At 42.1% G+C, this 24,856-nt stretch overlaps 1 protein-coding gene across 8 annotated transcripts in view; it reads left to right on the plus strand.

Moving 5' to 3' along the window:
- The window catches only part of RASGRP3 (RAS guanyl releasing protein 3), a 64,276-nt gene extending 39,640 nt beyond the window's left edge, over nt 1-24,636 (plus strand). For 6 of the 8 annotated variants that reach the window (XM_066618286.1, XM_066618312.1, XM_066618278.1 and 3 more), the window contains 8 exons: nt 4,141-4,218; nt 8,350-8,466; nt 9,832-9,947; nt 12,960-13,107; nt 14,918-14,954; nt 17,264-17,389; nt 21,256-21,620; nt 22,588-24,636. In XM_066618286.1, the coding sequence (XP_066474383.1) occupies nt 4,141-4,218; nt 8,350-8,466; nt 9,832-9,947; nt 12,960-13,107; nt 14,918-14,954; nt 17,264-17,389; nt 21,256-21,620; nt 22,588-22,596 (996 nt within the window). In that variant the 3' untranslated portion in view covers nt 22,597-24,636. The remainder of the gene's footprint in view (nt 1-4,140; nt 4,219-8,349; nt 8,467-9,831; nt 9,948-12,959; nt 13,108-14,917; nt 14,955-17,263; nt 17,390-21,255; nt 21,621-22,587) is intronic. The other 2 variants (XM_066618321.1, XM_066618336.1) reach the window with 1 other exon arrangement.
- The last annotated feature ends 220 nt before the right edge of the window (nt 24,637-24,856 follow it).

Raw genomic sequence — 24,856 nt, forward strand, 5'->3', positions numbered from 1 at the left:
CCAAGAAACTTAATGGGTGACCTTGCACCAGTCAGTCATTCCTATTTAACCTGCCTTAGGGTTATTATGAGGATAAAAGGAAGGAGGCATTTAGACCATCCAGAGATCTTTGGAGGGTGGGTGTTAATTAAATGTGAATAAATAAATAACCAGGCAAAAAGCCTAAGTGCACCATGAAGTTCATAGAGGAACAAGAAAGTTTTCTCATGTGCTACAGTTGTGGTTCAAATAATCACAACAAGTGTGCAATAAATCATGAATTGTCATTGGTGCAGACAGGCTCTTCATCTTAGAACAAGGAGCCTGCATGTCTGTTTCTGAGGTAGGCTTTCTACAGCTTTGCCCTTGGCATAATGTGCTCTGCATTGCATGGGCTGATTTGGTCAGGGACTTGGTGGCTGGTGGATGCCTTGCTTTGGCAGTGGAGTTGGATTAGAATACCTTTGGTCTTCTGGAAACAGCTTCCCCCTCAACTATAGTCTTAAACTAAAAATGAAGTGCAAGAAAGAGTTGCCAGTGAGCGTTAATGACTTACTCAATAGCACCTGCTCTGGACAGGTTCAGGCCTTGGCATCTCAAGGTAGGTTAGGGGGAAAACCCCACTTAAAACCCTGGGGAGCTACTGCAGTCAGTGTAGAAAATGCTGAGCTACATGAATCAGGGGGTCTGACTCAGCATTAAGGCAACTTATATTTGACTGAACCAGTCATGCTGAACATGCTAGACTCTGGTCTGTCACTTATGGTAGCAGCAATCAATACAGGGATCCCGCACAGTATATCCACATGGCTGGTGAGTGCTGTAAGAATTGGCACTATGCGCCAGCCACTGGCACATATTTTACAGTGGGCCACTGCAGGCATAACACTCTATAAAACAGTTAAGCAACATGAATAAACTGAAATAGAAAATAATTTTTTGGAAAGTTTTTTTGGAAAACACTTTCAATATGTAAAGCCACAACTCTTTTCTGGCTAGATGCACAATTGCCATATTGTGCAGTTTGGCCTAGAGGTGTACGAGGCATTAGGCAGACTGAACTGGATGAACCTCTTCTAGGGGCAAAACAGGTTTCAGGTTGCACCAAGAGTTGCTGGGACAAAGAAAGAAGAATCTTCCCCTTTTCAAACAAACTATGTGGATTGCCAATATTTCGATAATGGTTAGTAATAATAGTTATTATGATGCAAGAGACTACAGTGAGAAACTGTAATTATTAGTGAAGCAGGTTGAAGGGTTCAATAATAGGTTGGGTACTGCTATTGTGTGCATTAATTAACCAGCTCAGAAACTATGCAAATATCTGGAAAGTCCCCAGACATTTTTAGTCTAGCAAAAGTGTGACAGATATTACATTTTTAAAAACATCAGATTGAAAGTAGCTCAGAGAAGTTGCTTTAAAAACAAAATTTAAAAGTAGAAGGGAAGAGTTAATCCAGAACTCTAGGGTTCAGATGGACATACAAAGATGTGTAAGATTAGGGTCTGAACTGGGTGGACCAATGAGAATCAGGCCCAAATCCTAATCCACTTTCCAGCACCGGCATAGCTGTGCCAGTGGAACTTGTGCTGCATCCTGCAATTGGCCTCCTCATGGTTAGGGAATGTTTGTTTCCTTATCTTGGAGCTGCATTGCCCTTATGTCGGTGCTGGAAAGTGAGTTAGGATTGCGCCCTCAGTTGGGTGTCCCTGGAATAGAGACGGGCAATAGAGGTGTTGCTCTGCATGTCAAAAACAGCACAGAATCAATGAACTAGATTAGAAAATAGAAAATACATATCCCTCTACAGCAGTGTTTCTCAAACTGTGGGTTGGGACCCTCTAGGTGGGCCATGAGCCAATTTCAGGTGGGTCCTCATTCATTTCAATATTTTATTTTTAATAAAACTTGATGCTACCATGGTACATGACTGCATCTGGGGAAATGTTACAGATCTGTTCTTTTAACAGGCTATTGTGTATATTATAGTAAATGGAACTTACTCCTGGGTAGGATTGAGTATAATTGCAGCCTAGGATTGTCAAAAATTTTGCTGCTTAATGATGTAACTTCCAGTCATGACATCACTTCCTGTGGGTCCTGACAAATTCTCATTCTAAAAAGTGGGTCCCAGTGCTAAAAGTGTGAGAAACACTGCTCTAAAGCATTGGTTCCCAACCTGCAATACTTTTGCCCCCAGGGGTACTTGCCAGGACCTTTAGGGGTACTTGAAAAAGAATTGAATAATGGCATAAAAAGGCAGGACTATATTAGAATGCCTTGTGGGGCTGGCAAGGCAGGAAGGAAAGCAGTTAGCTGGCTGCAGAAGCTCCACCAACTGCTAGTTTATGGTCATCAAATTGTGTATTATCAGATATGGATCAGTAGTTGAAAACATAAATTTGAAATAACTGTAACTATATTAATTACAAACATTTTGCTAATGGGGGGGTACAGTTTATGAAAACAGGCTGCCGAGGGATACACAAGTGGGGAAAAAAAATGTTGGAAACCACTGCTCTACAGAATAACTGTGAGTGCAAATACCAGGCCCAAATGTATGGGGCACATACAATGTCCTCGGACCTACCCTTCAACCACATCTTGAGGAAGAAACTGGGAAATAGCTTAAGGAGAAAATGTTGTAATAATGGGTGACCTCACCTATCCTTACACTGAGTGAGTAAATTTACACTGGAGACAATGCTTGTAGATATGCAAAATGACTGTGCCTTAGGAAAGTTAATCATAGAACTAGCATGAGGGATACCAGTGCTTTCTTAATCCTTAAGGGTGCATAGGATCTGATATTGAAGTGTAAGTCAACAGATATGGAAGTGATACTTTTCATTGTCTTCAAAAGCAGAAACATTTAACAAAAGAGGGGAATAGTTAGAAGGAAGTTAAAAAGGAGAGTCAAAATGAAACCTTAACGTTCAGGGGCAGGATATTATTTCACTTTTATATATATACTACATTTTTATTCCATCAAAATACAGGTTCACAGTTCTTCATACCCCTCCCACCCTTTAACGTCACAACAACCCCATGAGATGGGTTAATCGGAGAGATAGCTCAATGTCACTAAGTGAAGTTCCTGGTTGAGTGGGGGATTGCTCAGGAACAAATGACAAGAAGACGGTTGCATTCATGTCCTGTTGTGGTCAACTTCTTGGAAGCTGCTGCTGGGAACAGGATGCTGGACTATAGAGACCCTTGATCTCATCCAGCATTGTCCATTCGTTTGTTCTTATTGCTCCATTCACTTCAAGAAATACCCAAGAAAAACAGGAATCTTCTGCCATGTAAAGGCTGTGTGGAAAAGGGCATTTCAGCAGGTGCAACTTTCCTCCATAGCGAACTGCATGTCTCCGCCAACCTTCCCTCTTTTCACTCTGTCAAAGGCAGTGGCACCCTGTCCTCCTTCGCATCCTAATTATTTGTTGAGCGCACTAATTCTTACATTAATCTTGAGACAGAGAAAGGAATCTGGGAAACAGCCAAAGGAGAAAATATCACAATAATGGGTGACCTATCCCTGCCTGCTGTGTGCATTACAGGTTCTGCATGAGCACCAGTTGGGAGAAAATGTTGCTTGCAACAAATCATTAGAGCTCTGTATTCAAATGGAATTGCCTTATTCCACAGCATTTATGTACACCAGGAGTACTTTTCATAAATGTTCACTTTAAAAAAAAAGTTTGGACCATTCACACAGTGGATCCTTTGTTTGAAGCTTGTTTATGATTGTGGAGATTTGCTGACAAGGAAGCTTTCATACTGGGGCAGAAAGCAACAAGCTAGGGCTAGGATGTGGGGCTACCAACTTGGGTGTTTGTGGGGCTAGCACCTTTGAGGCTACCAACTTTGTGGGGCTACCCACTTTTGGTATCAAAAATGGTAGCATTCAGTGCAAATGCTGCACAAAAGAGCCTCTCTGTCTTCTATATCTTCCTGGGTTCTCTCATTGCAAGCATGTAACTGGAACTGAGTGTGGAGGATTTGAAGGGCCTTCCTCCCTTGCTGCTTTGCTGCTGCAAATTTCTCTCTTCCAAAGAAGTTTTTCTGTAACAATAGAAGTGATCAGAGTTTTATTGCATTGTATTGCTTGCAGGTTAGCTCATTAATATATGCTGATTTCATTCCTGTTTAATTCTCAGCTTTCCCTGGACCTCTACCACACGGAAGATGATATTTACAAGCTCTCATTGGTGCTGGAACCAAGGACTTCTAAATCAGTATGACACCTTCTTTTAATATTTTGGAGCAAATATGATTGTAGAATAACCTTACAGTATGCAGTATTTTACAGTGTTACAAAGCAATATTTTATTGATTGTCTTATGAAATGCATATTCCATCTTTTTTGTAATTAACATCTTCTTTTTCAAAAAGCTCATACCTTTCATCACTTGTAAATAATACAGTTCTGCAGCAGCAAACTCCAGTTTACTCTAGAACAGCCCAAGAACGATCCCATAAACTTCAGTAGAATTTTAGTGTAACTACCTCATGCTAAGCCATTTGTGAACTGCAGCCTTGGCTTACACAGTCTTTTCTGCCAGGGGCCTTGTGCAGCTTTTCAGCCAATCAAATGCAGCCACTAACCCTTTTTCTTGGCATGAGAGTGAAGCAATTCAAAAAATTCCCCTGCTGAAGTGCGTCCTGTTTGGCAGCTGTTGAGAGCCCTGCCAGGAAAAAGGCACCTTACAAAGCAGGTAAAATTGCTCAGCACCATCTGAGTGGCAGAGTGACTACTACAACACTTGAAAATCCTCCGCTCCTGTACTCCTGGTGTTTATTGAGAATGCACAGAAATAAATCCACAGACTCAGGATCTGATCCTGTGAGTCACTGCGCTGGCTCCCCCCAGTGACCATTTGTACAAATAACTGCTTGGGAGACGCAACCATTGGTGAGGAAACAACACAAGGGGGAAATTTTAACCCTTCCCCTTAAAGTACTAAGTGTTAATGGTTCTGACCCTCATTGAGCTACCCTCCCCCCATTCTGGGTTGTTCCTTTTTGTGAGGAAAGAGATACTTGGATTTAAGCCTATCTGTGAATGGTGGATGTCACCTGTAATTTGGCCCAAAGGAAGAATTAACACACTGAAAAAAACCCCCACAAAATGACATATTCTGTGCTGCCTTGTTCAGAAGTTTTCCATCCTTGCTCATTTATTTTTTTTAATCATCTTTTAATTATTATTGCTTTTAAGGCATAACCTAGGAAGGAAAAAACGAGATCCTACCCATCCACTTTGCCCATCTGACTTGGCTGCTATTCTGTCTTTCTAGTCCCAGTTCATATGGGTGACTGCTACAAAGGAAATATTAAACGGCAATCTGTCAGTGACCTTTTAAAAGTGCCATCACTTGTCTAAGTCTTTGGTAATCAATGAATGATCAGTGACATTCTACTCCAGTGGCAGCGTAGTGGGCAGGAAAGGTACAGGTGAAGAGGCAGGACTGTGTTCAACTTCCCACAGTTTCTTTTCTCTAACCAACTTCTTAACACCCTGTAAGGTCATTTCAGGCCGTTTTTCACGCTCCATTTCTTGTCTTGGCATCATACTCAAAGAACCCTGCTGTGGAATTGACTCCTGTTGCAGCTCCCCAGTTCCAGGACTGCTGTCAGTACTAAAAGCAGACGTAGAGTTTGGCTGCAATGCAGTCAGGGATTGATTCACACATGTGAGAGTGTGTTCACATCTGGGGCTAAAGAGCACCTTTTAGCTTCTCTTGCTCCCACCAGATCTGCCACATAGGAAGTGGGTGTTATGGAGGGTCAGAATGCAGAAGAGAAATCAAATGCATTGTTTTGCATTTGCATTACAGACCAATTTAAAAGACAAGCCAGTTTAAGCCTTGTTTGTGAGTATGTCCCAGTTCTACTGCTGTTGGCTCCCACTTCCTTCCTTTTTGAACCTTTCCTTCTTTTCTCCCTATTTTTCCTTATTCTAATGACTGCAGCACTGCTGATACCTGCCGGGCTGTTAGTGGTGTTGTGGCATTATCCCACATCACACTGTAGTTCTCTTTCAGCGGACTTTTCTCCTGAACTTTGGGTTTCTTTTAACAGCTGCGTGGCAGGCAGAAATTCAGCAGGAGAACGCCTCTATATCTCTTGTGCTGGAGTAGCCTCTGTTGGTTCAATTTCTGCCTGTCATGTAGTTACTAAAGGCACAGAACCTCTGTCAAGGAAATAGCTAGCTCCCTTCCTAGAGAAAATTGCAGATCGTTAATTAAATCCTGAGAACTTGCACATTAGGGAGTATCTGGTGGTTATGTTTCATTTTTGCCCACTTTTTGCAGCTCCAGAAAGGCAGGGATAACTACAGAACTGTGTTATCCAAAGCATCTAATGTCCAGTTGGATCTCTCTGGCTTTCCAAAAGCACCTTATGCAAGAAGTCATTGTGTATTGGACCCCAAGTCTGGAAAAAGTTCCTTGTTTTCCAAAGAATGAAAATATTTGGGGGGATGAGTCTTGCTTGCATCTTGATTTGACAGTTCACACATTTGTCAAAGCGAGCTGATTTTATTTAAGAAAATGGAGTTCTATGATTAACGAGCTGGAGTCGCAATGGTTTGCTTCATTGCCTTGTCTGGAGGGGCATCATGCAGTTGCCTTCAGTGACTTCCAAGTCTAATAATATGATACACTGGGGTGTGATTCTTCAGTGCTGCCAAAGATCTTGGGACACTGCTGCTGGGAAAAGGTAAATACAGGTGGAGCCTATTTATCTGGGTTAGTTCCGTTCCATGACTCAGATTAAAAAAAACACATTGCTAAATTGCATAGAGTTAAGCAAATACACTGCAGCCTGACACTTCTGGATGGAAGGAAACTAAGGCAGCTGTTATCAATCCCCTCCACTCCTTTGCCTCCCCCTCTTCCCCCTTTCATAGGTGGGATGCTGAGCTTTTAAGAGTGCAGTCCTATGCGTTTCTACTCAGAAGTAAATCCCATTCTAGTCAATGGGGCTTACTCCCAGGAAAGTGTGGAGAAGATTGTAGCCCAAATCTCTTGCTTTGGCTTGCTGGGAAGGCTTGTTTCCATAGGCTGGAGCAGGGAGAGCCTGCACCATCTGGGGGGAGGGATTTGGCAAACACTCCCTGGGTTTTTTAAAGCAATCCCCTCTCCTCCCCCTCCTGCCTCCCCCTCCTCAGCCATCCCCATTGCCTGCTGTCCCACTTCTTTCACAGGTGGGATGCTGAGCTTTTAAGAGTCCAGTCCTATGCATTTCTACTCAGAAGTAAGCCCCATTCCAGTCAATGGGGCTTACTCCCAGGAAAGTGTGGAGAGGATTGTAGCCTAAATCTCTCATGCTTTGCTTGCTGGGAAGGCTTCCTTGCTGGACTGTTTTGTTTCCATAGGCTGGAGAGCCTGCACCATGGGGGGGGGGGGAAATTGGGCAAACACTCCCTGGGTTTTTTAAAGCAATCCCCTCTGTTGCTACCGCACCTGCCCCTGTGTGTGTGTGAATGAGAGAGAGAGCGAGCTCCAGCTTGCTGCACATGCTCTGGCTACAGAGGTTTTCCGCCCCCCCCTTCCCCTCCTCAGCCTCTTTGCAGGTCCAGGGGCTCCAAGAGTGTTACTGTTCTTTCGAAAGGGGAGCCTCTTCCATGGCTCCAGGACTATTTCCCTGCCTGGGTGAGGCAGAGCCTTTTTGCAATGTTTTGGGCTGCCTGGAAATGGAATGAGAAGCCAGTAAAAGGCAAAGGAGGCAAAGGTTTGTGTGACTTTTGGTTCCCCCACCCCATTGGCATTGAGACAAATAAAAAATAAATAAATAATCTGTGGATAAATAGGTTGCACCTGTACATAAAACAACAGAAACAGCAGCAATATCTTTCAGTGTATAACACAATGAGAACCCTATGTGAAGCTTATGGGATTGTTATTCAGAGATAAAGTGCTCACTCCCTAAATGTACAGTGTCTCTTTTGTGATGTTGCAACCATGCACATTCAGGGTTTTCAAACACAATTGTCTTTCACCTGTTTCTACACATTTTGTGAGCCTTAAGAGTGTTTGTCTAATTTTTTTTAAAGCAGAGATCAGCAGAGGCTAACACCCCACAGCAAATACCACACTGTTTTGTGCACCTTTAATGTAATCTAACCCATTGGAGATGCTACAGCATACATCTACCCATTCTGTGCAGCTCCCCTATCCTAATGTAGAGATTGGACAATTTTATTGGGCAAGAGATACTCTCTCACAATTTTGTTGTGACAGTATCACACAAAAGTTTAAATGCAGTTTTATAGAATTGTACAGAAAGGCTGTAATTTTTCAAGAAGTATGGTATACATTATTCTTGGTAAGACCTAAAAATGTTTTTTTTATTTACTTGTCCAGCAGCCTACCTCTCCAACAACACCTAACAAGCCAGTGGTGCCACTCGAGTGGGCGTCTGGAGTAATACCAAAGCCAGATCCAAGTATCATTAATAAACACATCAGAAAACTAGTTGATGTAAGTATGTGAGCTTCACGGGGGAGGGGTATTTTTATTTCATTTATTCATCATACCTGGATTCAGGTATGCTTAGGATAGCAAGTTAATATGCTGGTGCATGTTTATAATGTAAAGCATTCCTTAATAAACATTTAAAAAATGTTTAATGTAAATACTGGAAACTGATACATCTAATGATAGCATTTATGACTGCCATTCAGTTTTCCATACGTGTTCTTCAGCCACATAATGGTCTGATCAGATATATGATTTTCTGTGTTTCATTATAAGTGCATCATCCCATTTGATAGTGGCACATATGTCTGTTTCTTTGCACCTTGACGCCAGAGCAGTTCACTGGGTTGTGCACTGACTGAGGGCCCAGACTCATCAGAGGTCCTACTTGAACTAACCAACACCAGAGCTCTCAGGACCAGTGGCAGTGCCCAATCTGCTATCGGGGCAGGTGAGGGTACTGTGGGAGCCCCAATGCAAGGCTGTGCACCAAAGTGCTCAGCAGCCTGCCACTGGGGGCTACAATTGTGCCTTCCCATTGTGGCAAAATACACAAGTGATGATTTTTGATGCAGAAGTAAAGCCCATATGGGAAATCATTATTTGCAAAGCAGACTGTGGAAGTGAGAGAATATACTATATACAACTGTCTTGAATGCGTCTGAGAATGGCCTTACTTCTGGCTAGAGGAGGATCTATTTCTGGTACCAGTTCCTTCTGTGCAAAGCAGCCAAGCTTCCCTCTGATAGGTTCAGCTTCTAGGCAGCTGGTATGAACCCTCTGCCCCATTGCATGTGCCTTCCCCTCCTTCTGTGGCTAATCGAGGGGGGGGGGTGGATTCTGTCAGGAAAAGGGCATCTACCTTCCCAGTGCTGCCACTCAAAATCCAAAACTTTTTAGGCTAAAAAAGTTATTGGGAGATTCTCCCATATCATATATAGTTTGGCCTTTACACAGTACAATGTTTTAAAAACAGCGTGACCTGTTGTCAGCACCACTTTACAAATCCACGCAGACTTTTCTAATGCAGCTGTACAAAAATCACAGCTTATGCTTTTTAGAAATGATAGATAATTCAGATAGTCTGTTTACCTTGGTGTCATCTAGACTAAAGTATGCACAGCCACAGGTAGAAAGCTTGTCAAGAAGTCCATTTGTAGATTTATACCAAAAGAAGATCCAGAATCTGGTGACTAATTTAAGCTCACCTTCCGGTCATAAAGTCCAAAGCAGCTTTACAATAAAACATGCAACAATGACTTGAGCAATCAGATAGTAATAAAACATAACTTTCAATGGAAGTGTTCTGCTGTGGTCAGCCTAGTCAGCCTTTTTCTTTTTGCTGCATAAGTTATTTGCATTTTTCAGTCTGTTTTTAGAAATTATGATCATGACCATGACGGATATATCTCTCAAGAAGACTTCGAAAGCATAGCAGCCAATTTTCCATTTCTGGATTCTTTCTGTGTCTTAGACAAAGATCAGTAAGTATTCATCTTCCTACCATTATTTTTATTTGTAAATACAGAAAAACAAACAGAAATCACTTTCAGTTGTTTCTGTTTACAAACCTATGAAATGGGTGGCTAAAAGCCAAACTAGATGCAATGTTAGCCATACCATTGGCCCTGGCATGCTTGTTTTTGTGTGTGTAAATTGCACATTTACATATATACACACTTCCCCTGTTATTAACACCTATTCATTCCTTTAAAAAAAAGCCTACAGTGAAAATCCAGATAAGTACAATGTTAATATTACTTTAAATGGGAAACATTCTAATTCATTCCTAAGCCATTCAGGTTTACCCCAAAATCACTCTAAGGGTGCAATCCTAACCAACTTTCCAGCACTAGCATAGCTGTGCCAGTGGGGCATGTGCTGCATCCTGCAGTTGGGGGGCAGTCACGGGGGCCTCCTCAAGGTAAGGCAATGTTTGTTCCCTTACCTTGGAGTTGCATTGCCCTTATGTCAGAGCAGGAAAGTTGGTTAGGATTGCAGCCTAAATGTCCAGCACAAGAAGAAATTGTGTGGCATGTTAACATAGAATAAATAACAATTAATAATGACATTATATAGCATCAACAAAGTGTTAAAGTCAACATTAAAAATATTTCAGAAGTTCTAGTGCCACATAATGAGGTTTAGCACCTCAAGCTTTAATTGCAAATTATGAGGAATTATATCTCACTTGTTTTTCCATTTTATCGGGTTTTTTATCTACTTTAGGTCTCATTTTCACAATAATAGTAGAAACACAACACAAAAGCAGATACGCTTTAAAAGGTAGCATGTACTGTACTGCATGTGAAAGTGTGGGGATGCATTACCCATCAAGCAGTGCATCTCATACAGCTGCTTCCCAGATTGTGTACCATAAATCCTGATACTTATAAAGAGGGATGGTCTTCATTTGTGCGGTATAAATAAGTGAGTCTGTATAGTGAGCATATGGATAGCAGGGGAAGTCTTTTTGTCCCAGGGCAGATACCATATGTGGAGCCCAATGCCAATTAAAACCATCCCAGGAGGTACAATTAAAGCTATCCTACCTTCCTGCCGTGGTCCCAGTTTGGGTCACACCCTGATAAACAAGCTGTTTTGCATATGTACAAACCCACACACACCCCAGAGCCAATGGCTTGGCTCATGCAATATCTAATTTGACCCTTATGTTCCTATTTCACATGATGCTGGGAGAGCATGATCTTTCCTGAGTTATCCTGAGTGTAAACTGATGTCTAATGCAGAATTTGAGCACATCAAAGGCAAGAGATGCTGATGGGATTGTGGTTACATACCATAGATCAGTGTTTCTCAAACTGTGGATCGGGACTCACTAGGTGGGTCGCGAGACAATTTCAGGTGGGTCCCCATTCATTTCAATATTTTATTTTTAATATTTTAGACTTGATGCTACCATGATATGTGACTGCATTTGGGGAAATGTTATAGATCTGTACGTTTAACAAACTACTATGTATATTCATTTAACAATGATAGTAAAGGAAATTTACTCCTGGGTAAGTGTGGGTAGGATTGCAGCCTAGGGTATTTAAAAATTTTCCTGCTTAATGATGTCACTTCTGGTCATGACATCACTTCCGGTGAGTCCCGACAGAATCCCATTCTGTCCCGGTGGGTCCCGGTGCTAAACGTGTGAGAACCACTGCCATAGATCACTGGTTCCCAGCCTGTGGTGTATGGATCATAGGTGGTCTGCAAGACTTTGAGAAGTGGTTCTCAAAAGTCTCAGGAAAAAAATCACCTTTGATCACTTCCAGTGTCTCACTCAGCAAGCAATCTCCCACGGACCACCAATGAGGGCAGAGAACGGACTGCCCACAGCCACCACGGAAGTGTCAGCTGTGGTTGTAGGCAGTCCATTCTTCATCCTCTCTGATAGTCTGTGGGGGAGTGCTTGGGGGACAGACCACCTGAAAGGGCAGAGACCAGACCCCTCACAGCCACATGTGGTCCACAACGATTCCATTTTTTCCCCCAGTGGTCTGTGAGTTCCTAAAAGTTGGTAACCACGGCTGTAGGTAGATGTTTCATAAATAGTAAGCACCCCCAAGATCACATTGTTTGGGGATAGGGATGGGAGTCATTATAAAAGGAATTGGCAGAATTCCTGGTATTGTACAAGAATTTAGCATTTCTACTTCCACAAAATTCTGAACCACAGATGAGCCATAGCAAAATGAACATGGGGTTGGGACTACACAATGTTATCATTAGTATGTGTTCTAGCATAGTAGTATTAGAACTGCAGCCAGATGGGCAGCCCAATCCTATGCCATGTAGTGCTCAGCGGTATAGCAGTGCTGAAATGGCTGCTGCTGTATCCTATGGGGCTGCCGCAGCCACTGGAGTCTCCCTGAGGTAAGGGGATGTTCTCTTACCCCATGTTGATCTCTGTGGTCAGTAATGAGTCTTTGTGGAGCTGCACCTGCTATTTAGCAGGTGTAGAACCAAGGAGACCCCTGCTGGCCTTTCAGGTTTGGGAAGGGGCACAGGATTTGGCAGCAGACCCCCCCCCTACTGGGCCTGATCCTCTCCTTGGTTCACCCTCCCTCCACTCAGTTCTGCCCTCTCTGCACCTCGAAAAGCTTCACTGCTAGCTAGCAGGAACACTTACTGGCCAGAGCTCCTGTAGCACATCAGCCAGGTGCTGGCCTCTGCACCAGTGCTGTGGGCTTACCACTGGTGGTGACATGCTTTACAGCACTCACACAATGGAGGTTGCTGGGGCAGCACGCTGGCCACTAGTGCTGCCCTGACTTAGGATTGGGCCCTTGATTCTTTAATATGGATGCACAGTCTTTAGGTCACAACTGCAAGTGACACTGATCTGCACTGTATTTGTCCAAATGTTAATTTTTTAATGCTTATTGAAGTACCAAACCTACCATTTTTTTCAAATGGGTATGGAGCCTGGGTGCTCCTCTTCCCTATGGTATGGTAAATTAACATCTTTCCCCATTTTTTTACAGAGATGGTCTTATCAGTAAAGATGAAATGATGGCTTATTTTCTGAGAGCCAAATCCCAGTTACAGTGTAAAATGGGACCAGGCTTTATACATAACTTTCAGGAGATGACCTATCTTAAACCAACTTTCTGTGAGCATTGTGCTGGATTTGTAAGTATATGTGAACGCTGTTTTGCTGAATATGTCACCAAAGAGTATTGAATGGGAATTATTTATTTCTTCAGATTTTCTTTCTGCCCTGTTTTCATGACTCAAGGCCGATACTATGTTGGATAGAGAAGCCCCCATCCTACACAGTGTTCTACACCGTCTTGATTTCAGTGGGAAACTTGAGTGCATGTAACTGTGCTGTGTCGTTGCCGAAAATCCAAGCAAAACAGTCCAGCCCAAGCAAAAAAAAAATGTAAACAAAAAGTTACACCACTTTCAACTTTTAGGCATAAGGTATAAGCCAGGCTTAGACAGAATGCTGAAGCAATACATAATGTTTAGTGTTACTAGCCTGACCTTTGTGCTTGTGTGGTCCTCCTTGCCCTTTGCATGCAAGGGAAGAAAGTTGCTACAGTTGCATTTGAATGTGGCAAACTGTGGCTTGTTCTAACCACGGTCTGGGTACAAGCCAAGATCGCAAACCAATACTAGGTTTGTACTAGATTGCTCAACCATGGTTTCATTATAGTATAGTGCAAGGGTGCCCAAACCACGGCCCAGGGGCCATTTGCAGCCCTTGGGAACCCCCAACCTGGCCCGTGGAGAGACTCCAGTCTCCAGTGAGCCTCTGGCTCTCCAGAGACTTGCTGGAGCCCACTCTGGCCTGACACGACTACTCTCAGCTCAAGGGTCGACTGTGCAAGCTGTGGGATGAGGGCTCCCTCCGCTGCTTGCTGTTTCATGTTTGAGAAGCAGCAGTGGCAGCAAAGAAAAGGCTGGCCTTACTTTGCACAAGGTCTTTCATAGGCCTTGAGCTATTGCGAGACCTTCATTCATTCATTCATATAAGTTCCATCTCTAATATATTCATTTATGTAAATTGATTCAAATTTTAAATGTAAATTAATTATTTTTTCCCAGTCCCCCCACACAGTGTCAGAGATGTGGCATCTCTCTTGCATGCAAAGGGCAAGGAGGACCACACAAGCACAAGGGTCAGGTTAGTAACGCTAAACATTATGTATTGCTTCAGCATTCTGTCTAAACCTGGCTTACACCTTATGTCTAAAAGTTGAAAGTGGTGTAACTTTTTGTTTACATTTTTTTTTGCTTGGGCTGGACTGTTTTGCTTAGATTTTCGGCAAACTCCTGCCATAAAGTTTGGACACCCCTGGTATAGTGTTATCATGGGGCCAAAGTAAACTTTTTGCCTCAGGGTAAGGGAATGTTTGTTCCAAATAGTAGCCTGAGGGAGGCACAAACTATGTTAGGACTAGCGGCAGCAAAGGGTTAAAGTCCCCTCATCTCCCTTGCCCATGATCCTGATCACCTCCTCACTTTGCAGCTCCTGTTTAGCACAGAGAAGCACATAAGCCCCAATGACATTCTTAGTGCCCAGTTTTGTTTGGCTCAGAGTTTAACACTTTTTTTTTAAAACCTCAATGTTGTTTTATCCTGATAAGGCAAAATTCCATGTTTGCACTGGGAAAGTGGGTGTATTAGGAATTCAGAAATAGTTTGCACTAAGCAGGCCCAGAGCACTTATGCTGATTCATTCCAAAATTGTAATGTTTTGAATGGGTAACCTTCTGTATCGCTTCTCCTATGCTGCCTCATTTGTAGGTCCTGGAAATGGTGGGGACAAATGAGCTGTCTCATGCCTTTCAGCTGAATGGATAGCTCTCTCTAACAGGAAGGGTGTTGAGAGCAGTTATATCCTGTTTGCGCTTTTCTAGCCATTGTTCCTACCTTCATAATGAGACTGTTTTCCTTCCGGCTTTCTTTTTATTCCTTTTGTCTTTAATTACAGCTCTGGGGTATAATCAAGCAAGGCTACAAATGCAAAGGTACTGTAAATCCTGCTGGTGTGCTGATCCCAAATATAAGGATTCCATTTTATTTTTATAAGACATATATTTTAATTTCTGGCAAAAGGACAGTAAAACAGGATCCCCTTTTGCTCTCATTGATTAACCTCCTAGCCCTGTGTTTCTCAACCAGTAGTACAGGTACATCCAGTGGTACCTGAGGTGGTGTCTGGTGGTATTTGCCGGACCCCTGGATACCTACTGCCCAGCAGTGAGTCTAGGAATGTGACACAGCAAACAGCCATAGGAAGCTCCAAAGCATGCTTTTCCACACTCGAAAAAGTCCTCCCATCCATGCTGAGCCTCTTACTGGTGTTTGTCACATCCCATTTGGCTTCCCAACCAGAAGTAAGTGGCAATGATGTTATCACCAGTTACTACTGGTGGTACTCTGACTAGGTGAACCATGTGAAATGGAGGACAAACGTTGAGAAACACTGCCTCAGACAATTATGTGTGGCACAACCCTATGCGTGTTTATGCAAAGGTAAGCCCCTTTGCATTCAGTGGGGCATACTCCCAGGTACATAGGATTGCCGCCTTAGTTGCACTTTAGAAACCGTTCTCATTCTTCAACCCTAGCTGTATTTCCTCTTCTAGGCTCCCAAATATATTTAGAGAAGCTTCCCCCTGCCCCCCCCCCCCGACAGCAAGGCCAACCATCCATCTCCTTCCTTCATCATGTTCATATATTTTCAGTCTACCAATACTGATCAGACTAATACAGTGTTATTCAAACTGTGAGGCGCGGCTCATTAGGAAGGCGCCAGGAACTGAAAGGGGAGGCGCCGGATGACCTCTAGCGGCGATACAGTTACACCCCTGAGCAGAATACAAGCCCTTCTTCTGCCCATCTCTGCGCTTTTTTTTAAAGCAGAAGAAACAGGAGTTGCTCAGCTGCGAGAGTGGCTGCTGCCCACCCTGCCCTCTTTCCCCTCCACTCCAAGGCTGCTGCCTTCTGTGTTTGCTGCATGTTGTTTGCAAAGCTCTTCCACTCCAGCCCCCATCTGGCAAGTACCAAGCATGCTCATTTTGCAGTCCTTATCCTTGTCCTTGTCCTTGCTGACTTTCAGAAAGAAACCCTCCTCGATCCTTGTCTGGTTGGTTCCTAGTTCCCAGCCTGGGATCCATTCTCATCAAAGTGAAATCTCTCTTTTCAACCTCCTCCCTCTTCCACTCCCCCCTTTTGATCTCCAAACCTTCCTCCCCCTCCCCTTAAAGTTGTTTCCATGCAGTTGGCAAAAGGGGAGGGGAGAGACAAGCACACACTTTACTTGGTCAGGAGCAGAAAAAGCGTACTGTTTTTAAAGTGATTTATTAATCCTGTTGTTTGACTGATGAGGAAAGGCTGTATTTTTAAAGTGATGAATCTTGCTATTTGACGGGAATACTTAACAGCCATTGATGAAGTGATTGCCAGCCCAATCCTATCCACACTTTCCTGGGAGTAAGCCCCAATGGGACTTACTTCTGAGTAGACATGCATAGGCTTGAGCTGTGCATTTCCTAGTATAGGAGACAAATCAGCTTCCTAACCAAACCCTTTTCAGCTCTGATATATTTTCATGGTTAAATTAAATTAATTAAGGGTTCAATCCTATCCAAGGAGAATGGGAGAAATGACTAGTTGGATTGGGGTCCACAGGGGTATGTGTGTGTGTAATGTTGGTCAGACTGGTTGTTCACAAAGTTCATTTGAGAAAACAATTCTATTGATATGCTTACAAAGTTAAAAAAAAAATGAGTCTTCCTGGACCAGACAAAATCTACCTACTCCAGTATCCTGTCTCCAACAGTGATCAGTAACTGATCATTTATAAAGCATGTATATTGCTGTGTATTAATAATATATTTTTAAGATCTGCATTTAATTAATGATATGATTAATATAATTAATATTAATATAGTTAATATTTCTGCCCACTTCCTATTTAATGATGTCACTTACAGCCCTCAGGAACATGATGGGGAGTCATGGCCAACAGCCACGGGGGTCAAGGGAGTCATTGGCTGGAAAAGTTTGAGTACCACAGGACTAATACCATAGTAGGAGCAGAAAGAAGAAGCTGTGAATTGTTCTCATTTCACCACAGAAATAAATAATTTGTACTCTGCCCTAGAGTTTAGTTGTAACAGTCACATCAAGTCAATTATCTAGAAATGACTCAGACTGCCTTTTGGCTTCTGAAAGTTTCTGTAACTATGAGATTTCATCTCTGTTTCACTTGTTTTCAGAAACAGTAATTGATCAGATCTAATACTCCTTTGCTCTGGCAATTTTATTTCAGATTGTGGTGCCAACTGTCATAAGCAGTGCAGAAACCTGCTAGTTCTAGCCTGCAGGAAGTTTGCCAGAGGGTCATCAGAGAGTAGGAACCATGGTTCTTTGCCCAATAGTCCATCAATGCCAGCCGGTAAGAGAGACATGGAGAAGGGTCAATGTCATGGATGGTTTATTGATCAATGTCTGTTGCTGCACAGTTCATGAATACAGTTTGCTAGAATGCAGTGATGATAATTGCTTTGATAAAATAGGAAGCTTTTTGACTGCCTAAAGATGTCCTCATTGTCCTTGCCCACCATAATTCCTAGAAAGGCCTGGAGTGAGTCTAATGGAATGCCCTCTTCTTAAGATGTGTAAGGTCCCATAAAATGGTATAATAGCATTATGGCTGCTAACAAAACTCACTTTCCCATAGCTGGGGGCAGGACTGTGTACCAGACTGGTAACATATGTGTGGCAACTATGTGACTTGTGCATGACTGTTACTTCCCACATTAGTGCTGCACCTTCAACAACAACAACAACAACAACAGTATTTATATACCGCTTTTCAACAAAAAGTTCACAAAGCGGTTTACAGAGAAAATCAAATATCTAATGGCTCCCTGTCCCAAAAGGGCTCACAATCTAAAAAGATGCAACACCAGCAGACAGCCACTAGAAAAGACACTGCTGGGGTGAGGTGGGCCAGTTACTCTCCCCCTGCTAAATAAAAGAGGAGCACCCACTTGAAAAAGTGCCTCTTAACCAGTTAGCAGGGGTTGAAGTTCACCTGGAGTCTGAAGAAATGAAAAGCTCTAACCATATAGAAATGATTTTTTAGCAGTTCCATATGAACATATGAGACATTTGCTCTTTTAGTGCTGCTTTATTGGTTTCTGTTGTTTGCTATACACATTAAATATGTTAATAAAATGAACCCACACTGTAGCAAAGTCATTCTGGATGATTTCTGACACAGTTACCTAGTGTATAGGCCAGCAGTTCTGAAACTCTCAGGGAGTTTGAGCCTTGTTGTAAGTTTTTGCAGGAGAGTGAGGAAGCAGCAACACAATTGCCAGAATTGCATCAATGTCAAAGGGCGCAGGAGCTTGCTTAGATTTACCAGAGGCTTACTGGGGGTGCGGGGAGCCCTGCACCAGCCTCCTCAGGGTCCCCTGAAGTGCGCAGGCACTCAAAGTAACAACTGCGATCCACTTCCAGTTTTACGACCAAACGATAACCTTTTCCTACAATAGGACTGAACTATAATCTTTTTGGTTGCAAAACCTGAAGTGGGTTGCAATTGTTACTTTGACAGTTTGTGTGACTCAGGGGGGGGGGGCCTGAGAAGGCTGGTGCAAGCCCCTGTGCCCCTTGATAGCGAAACAATTCTGGTGATCACGTCGCTGCCTCACCCTCTCCCTACCCCTTAAGGGTGACCAGGGCACTCTGGCTGGGGCGTTACAATGCCCTAGTTTGAGAACTACTGGTGCAGACAATTATTGTAGGAAAAGGTTATAGTACAGTTTCAACCTAATATACCAGTAAGGCAGTGGTTCCCAAACTATGATCTGTGGCTCCCTAGGGAGCTGCAGAAACCAGCCAAGGGAGCCACGGAATTATCGTGAAAAACCTGCCACCCTGGGCAATGTATAAGATTATAACCCTAATGGGCTATGACCATTCAATGGCCCAGTAGGTCAAGGGAGCCTTTAGTCAAAAGTTTGGGAACTACTGCAGTTGGGCAGTGCAGAAGGTTAAGCCTTCCAGCTTCTACTGCATGGCACATCTGCAGGCATTGGTTTTATGCCATGAAAGGCGCAATCCTAATCCCTTATGTCAGTGCTTTTCAGCACTGACATAAGGGCAATGCAGATCTGAGGTAAGGGAACAAACATTCCCTTACTTTGAGGAGGCCTCCGTGAGTGACACCCAACTGCAGGATGCAGCACATGTCCCATTGGCACTGCTATGCCAGTGCTGGAAAGTACTGACATAAAGGGTTAGGATTGTGCCCTCAGATATTACAGGTGCAACCTATTTATCCACAGATTTTTTCCGCATGGATGGGGTGGGGGAACTGAAAGTCACACACCTTTGCCGGCTTCTCAATCCCTTTCCAGGCAGCCCACAACACTGCAAAAAGGCTCCACTTCGCAAAAGCATGAGATTTAGGCTATAATCCTCTCCATACTTTCCTGGGAGTAAGCCCCATTGACTAGAATGGGGCTTACTTCTGAGTAGAAACACATAGGACTGGACTCTTAAAAGCTCAGCATCCCACCTATGAAAGGGGGAGGAAAGGGAGGTGAAGGAGCTGAGCGGAGGGGATGGGATTGATAACAGCTGCCTTAGTTTCCTTCCATCCAGAAGTGTCAGGCTGCATCATATTTGCTTAACTCTATGAAATTTAGCACAACACATGTTTTGTTAATTAAGCTGAGTCACGGAACGGAACTAACAGGATAAATATGCTCCACCTGTATATTTTTCTCTACTGTTCTAAAATTTCATTAAATGTTCAGAAGTGTTCTATTAACTAAATATTTGGAAAAATTAAGATTGTCAGATATCATAGTAACCATAATTAGATAAATCTATATGAAAATATACTGAGAGGTTTTGGTTTTGATCCTCTAGCATTAGCAACTGGAGAACCTGGTCAAGTTAGATATAAGAGAGGTTATATCTGTAGTACACTGCTCAATATATGGAATATCTTCAATTCACATCTTTTCCTGCTGTTGATCTTTTTAATAAAATATTTCACAGAGCTGAAAAATACTTCTTTGATCCAATTGTGCCATTATTCCATACAGCATTCACAGCCCTATGATTCTTTATGCCACTCAGTTTCTAGAAAGGTTGTGCAAGAAGTATTTGAGAAAACGTTTGTGGATCTGTGGTCTGGCTGACTTTATTGCCATGTCCCATTTATAATTTCATAAAGAAGAAATCAGCTGGAGAGTTGTTAATTCAGATACCAGGAAGAGTACTACTTTCTGACTGTAATGCCTTTATTATGTTGAGAATGACTGGCTTCACTGTCTAGGTCTAGCAATTTAGGAAGTATTTCTTCAAGGTTCAATTGGTGAAGCTGATGATCTGTACTAGGCTTTGTTGTACGTTGTATATATGTACAACAATATATTGATATTGTCACTTTTTTGTAATTGTTGCTGTAAGTGGTTAAAACCTTCTGCAAGATAATAAACTGAACAGAGTAGTATTATCCAAGCCCATTAAAATCACATTGTGCAGCGAAAATGACTAGAGCAAATTGTTCACTTTTTGATTTAAAACAATAATCTAGAGCAGTGTTTCTCAAACTGTGGGTCGGGAACCAATTTCAGGTGGGTCCCCATTCATTTCAATATTTTATTTTTAATATATTAGACTTGATGCTCCCATGGTATGTGACTGCATTTGGGGAAATGTTATAGATCTGTACTTTTAACAGGCTACTATGTATATTATTTTAACAATGATAGTAAATGGGACTAACTCCTGGGTAAGTGTGGATGGAAATGCAACCCAGGATTATTAAAAATTTTCCTGCTTGATGATGTCACTTCTGGTCGTGACATCACTTCCAGTGGGTCCTGACAGATTCTCATTCTAAAAAGTGGGTCCAGGTGTTAAATGTGTGAAAACCACTGATCTGGAGTACTGATCTGACCCCATGCCTCTGTAGCAGTCCTTTGGTTATAAATAGTTGTCCTTCAATTTGGTTGTGTTTCCTCATTATGATTTTATTTATACTTATATATTTCATATTTGGAATTGTAAGCCACCTTGAGCATTTGTATTAGCATAAAAAGGGTGGGATATAAACCTTTTAAATAAATAAATACTGATCATAAGCCACAGATATTAATTTACAAGAGCCTTGGTAAAGGCAGATCAGTTAAAATCAAGACAGTGGAAAGAACACTGTGTTCTTCCTAGCTCAAATCAGTGGTTAATGGCTACCTGTGTGATATAGTGATGCTTTGTACTTCCATTCATTTATAGTGCAAGATGAAGTCTTTAATTTTCCCAGCATTGCTCCAAGAAATCAAGATCTAGACAGCAGAGCCATCATGCTAGTGACTGGCTCTTCTCGAAAGATTTCTGTCCGTCTACAGCGAGTGACCATCAGCCAAGCAACACAGACAGAGCCTCTGTGGCATGACCCTGCTTGGGGCGATTCAGGGTCTCATACGTTCCCCAAAATGAAATCCAAGTTCCATGGAAAATCGGGAAAGAATAAAGGATTTGCAAAATGGGAGAATGAAAAGCCCACCATTCAGGCCTCTATGGACATGGCAGTAGCAACTGCAGCACATGAATTGGACCAGAATATAATAGAAACACTTCTAGAAAGACAGGAAATGGAGGTAGGTAACAGAATTGCATTACGCAGTCCAAAACCAGTACTCTCTTTTAAAATGCTACAAAGTTATGCATATTCTTTAAAGTATAGTGGGCCCCCTGTTCCAGGACCCCCCACTGATACCAAAATCTACTGATTGTTAAATGGGGGGGGGGGGAAATGCAGCACTGTAATAACTTACCTAAAGGCTGTGCACAGTCTCCCCGCATCTAAGAACACTTCCAGATGTGACTGGAAGTGATCGGCATGAACCAGAAGTGACTTCCAGTTGTGTCCAGGAGGTTATCTGAGGTCCTCCAGCTGTGGGCTTAGCATCTGGAGATGTCAAGCCTGCAGATACTGTACAGCTTTTGCAACCATGTGTTGCATATTTACTTTCAACTTGTTTAATAAGCGTGGCAGAGAGATATGCTCACCAGTTGTCTATTATAGGTCTTGGGTCCTGTAATCTCATGCACATTAACTGATTTGTATGTGTAGGTATGGCATCTACCACCATTCTCTTTAACTTGATTTAGCATCCAGCGCCTCATGCTACTATACATTAAAATGTACGTATGTTCTGAGCAAAATATTCCTTGAGATAAATCTGATTAGAGCTTGGTAATGAAAAAATTAGCCTAAGATCTCAACTATATAATCAGTAGACTCGCACCATGCAGCTTTTGCTGGCCTATAGCTTTTCAGACTGTATGTTTATGTTCTGCAATATAGGAAGCTTCTTACTTCCAGAAAACCAGTGTGTCATAGCAAGATTTCTAGTCTGGCCTATTTCCTTATAAGCTGATTTTATATGAACAGGAATAGACTTTGATGAGACACAAAAACACTTGAACTCCTACAGCGTGAAAGAGGCCAGTCCAGCCCTGCAATGCTGATTAACTTGACCCTTAGAATATGTGCACCTATATCTGTTTGAATGGAATACTGAGATATAAAATAATCTTTCTTTACCATTTGATTTCTTATAGGCCAGTTGACCCACTGCTGCAAAAGGTGGAAGACTGTTCAAGAAGACACAATGCAATATCCTATAGATTGCCAGATTTGCTTGAACACTGTACTGTTGTTAAATTCCATGGATCTATTTTTTATTGCCTGCCACAAAAATTTAATGACAAAGTACACTATTTATTTTCTCACACAGTTTTAAGTAATTTGATCAAGCTTGCACAGGAAGAAAACAAAGGAGTGTTATAGCTCCTAGGTGTTGGTGATTCTTTGTTGCTATTTCTTGGGCGATACAAACTGTGACTTCAAACCATTTCACTACCACCAAGGACAGATGGGCTCCTCGAAGTATCACAGTCACATAGCAGAGGGAACAACACATGGGTGTGCCAAAATGCCATTCTTGTTAATGTTACACATACTGCTGTGTACAATATTCTTGTCCCTGTTAATTTGTGTTTGAAAGACTGCAGTTGTTTTTTTGTCTGCTGTTTATAGTTGATCAGAGATTGATGGCCTCCAAAAACTCCCATTAGATCAGTTTCTTCCACTGCACAGTTTCTCTGAGCACCCATTTGAACTCTGCTTTTAGCCTGTTGTGGAGAGTGGTGGTGGTTTTTTTGGCAAAGAAATGTGGAAGATGTTCACACTTTTCCATTAAATTTGTGCGTCCTATAGAATTCCCGGCAGAGGCTAACTGACTAAGGTTCATACAGCAGGTATGAAAATGCTTATGGAAGTCATGTTATTAGTCTGCTATTATATTAGGCTGCTGAAGGAACTGGAGGAAAAGGATATTTCCATCACTACTCCTTATGTTGAACTAATTGTGTAGCACATATTTTAGTTTTTTTTGCTTACCTTTAGCATGCTGAAAATAAGCTCTAATAAAAACACTGGCTTTCATAAATAGCAGGTGCTAAGGTAGATATCATCTTAATATCTAGCTGAGCATTACAAATCTCAGAAGTCTGTTCCCTGTTACCACCTTGCAGCACTTCTAAAGCAACAGCCCATGATACTCTGTACCTTCTGAAGTCATCCAATTCTTTTCTGAAACAAACATCTAATTGCCATGCTAGCAAGAAATCCTAAATATCAGATGTCTCAGCAGTGGTAACTGTACTTCCTGCCTTATTCAGTTGTACAAAAGCATAAAGAGAAAAATGATTTAATAAGCATTAAAGCTTTGTAAACAGCAACGTTGGCAGTCCAATGGGGAAACTGACAAACAGCTTTGGAGGCGAAGCTGTGAAGATTATGTGCGCCAAGGTCAGTGTACTGCTTTTGTCTTATTTAACGTTCTTTAAATTTTTTTCTGCCCTCTATAGTTTCCTAATACTTCAGAAGATTGGCACCAAAATGAGTTTAGTTTTTCAGATGTCATGTACAGTACCTGAGAAAAGGGAAGGGATCCTTTGTGCTCGGTTAGGCACCTTTCCTTCAGCCTTTTCCCATTTCTTAATTTCTAATGGTCACCACAAAAGTCTACACATCAGAAGAAAACCTTGAGAGAGCTATTCCTACATCCCTGTTTGCTTGCCAAGATTGTCTCTTTGTCTGTAGTGGAGTCTTAGCGCACAGGTTTATGAAACCATAAACTGTTTCCAATCAGGAAACTCATGGACTGCTCATGGAGAAAGTGCTAAAAAGAAAAATCAACTATGCCCATGTTAGAAAAAGCAAGTATTTCATGCAATTTAATAATCTATTTTACATCTAAGGCCTTTGTATTAAGGTTATGGTAAACCACTTTGTGACCCTTTTGTTGAAATAAGTATATAAAATATTCTTTAAAGACCTGATAGGGGTAGGAAATAGAGAAGCATAATATGATGAAATGTATTTGAGGAATTTTTTTCCCCATAGTTACATATTACTAGAATCTGGGCTGGTACCCTCTAGTTAATATCCACTATAAGTAGTTCAGTCTTGTTCCACACTGCACCCAAGTGATCTGTATCAGTGTTAATGCCCAAAGTATGCAAAGATCATTGTACTGAGTGTTCCTAAATGGCTGCAGCTACAAAAGTAACTGACACTATTAAAACTACTTCTGTCAGAATAGACACACTGAGTAGTCTTTATTCAATTTATAGCACACCCTCTCATGACATTGGTGAAAGAGACCAGCTTGCTGGAAGCCAGTGAACTGCAGGTTCTCTCTGTGATGTGGCACTTGGTCAATGTTTAAATGGTTGCAGTAAGAACCATTTGCATGAAATGATATGAGCTGGCCTCAGGGCAGGCAAAAGGTGTGTGAAATGATTAGGCAGAACCAATAGTAGC

This window comes from Tiliqua scincoides, chromosome 1 (genome assembly GCF_035046505.1).
Source record: "Tiliqua scincoides isolate rTilSci1 chromosome 1, rTilSci1.hap2, whole genome shotgun sequence".
NCBI classification, from domain to species: Eukaryota; Metazoa; Chordata; class Lepidosauria; order Squamata; family Scincidae; genus Tiliqua; species Tiliqua scincoides.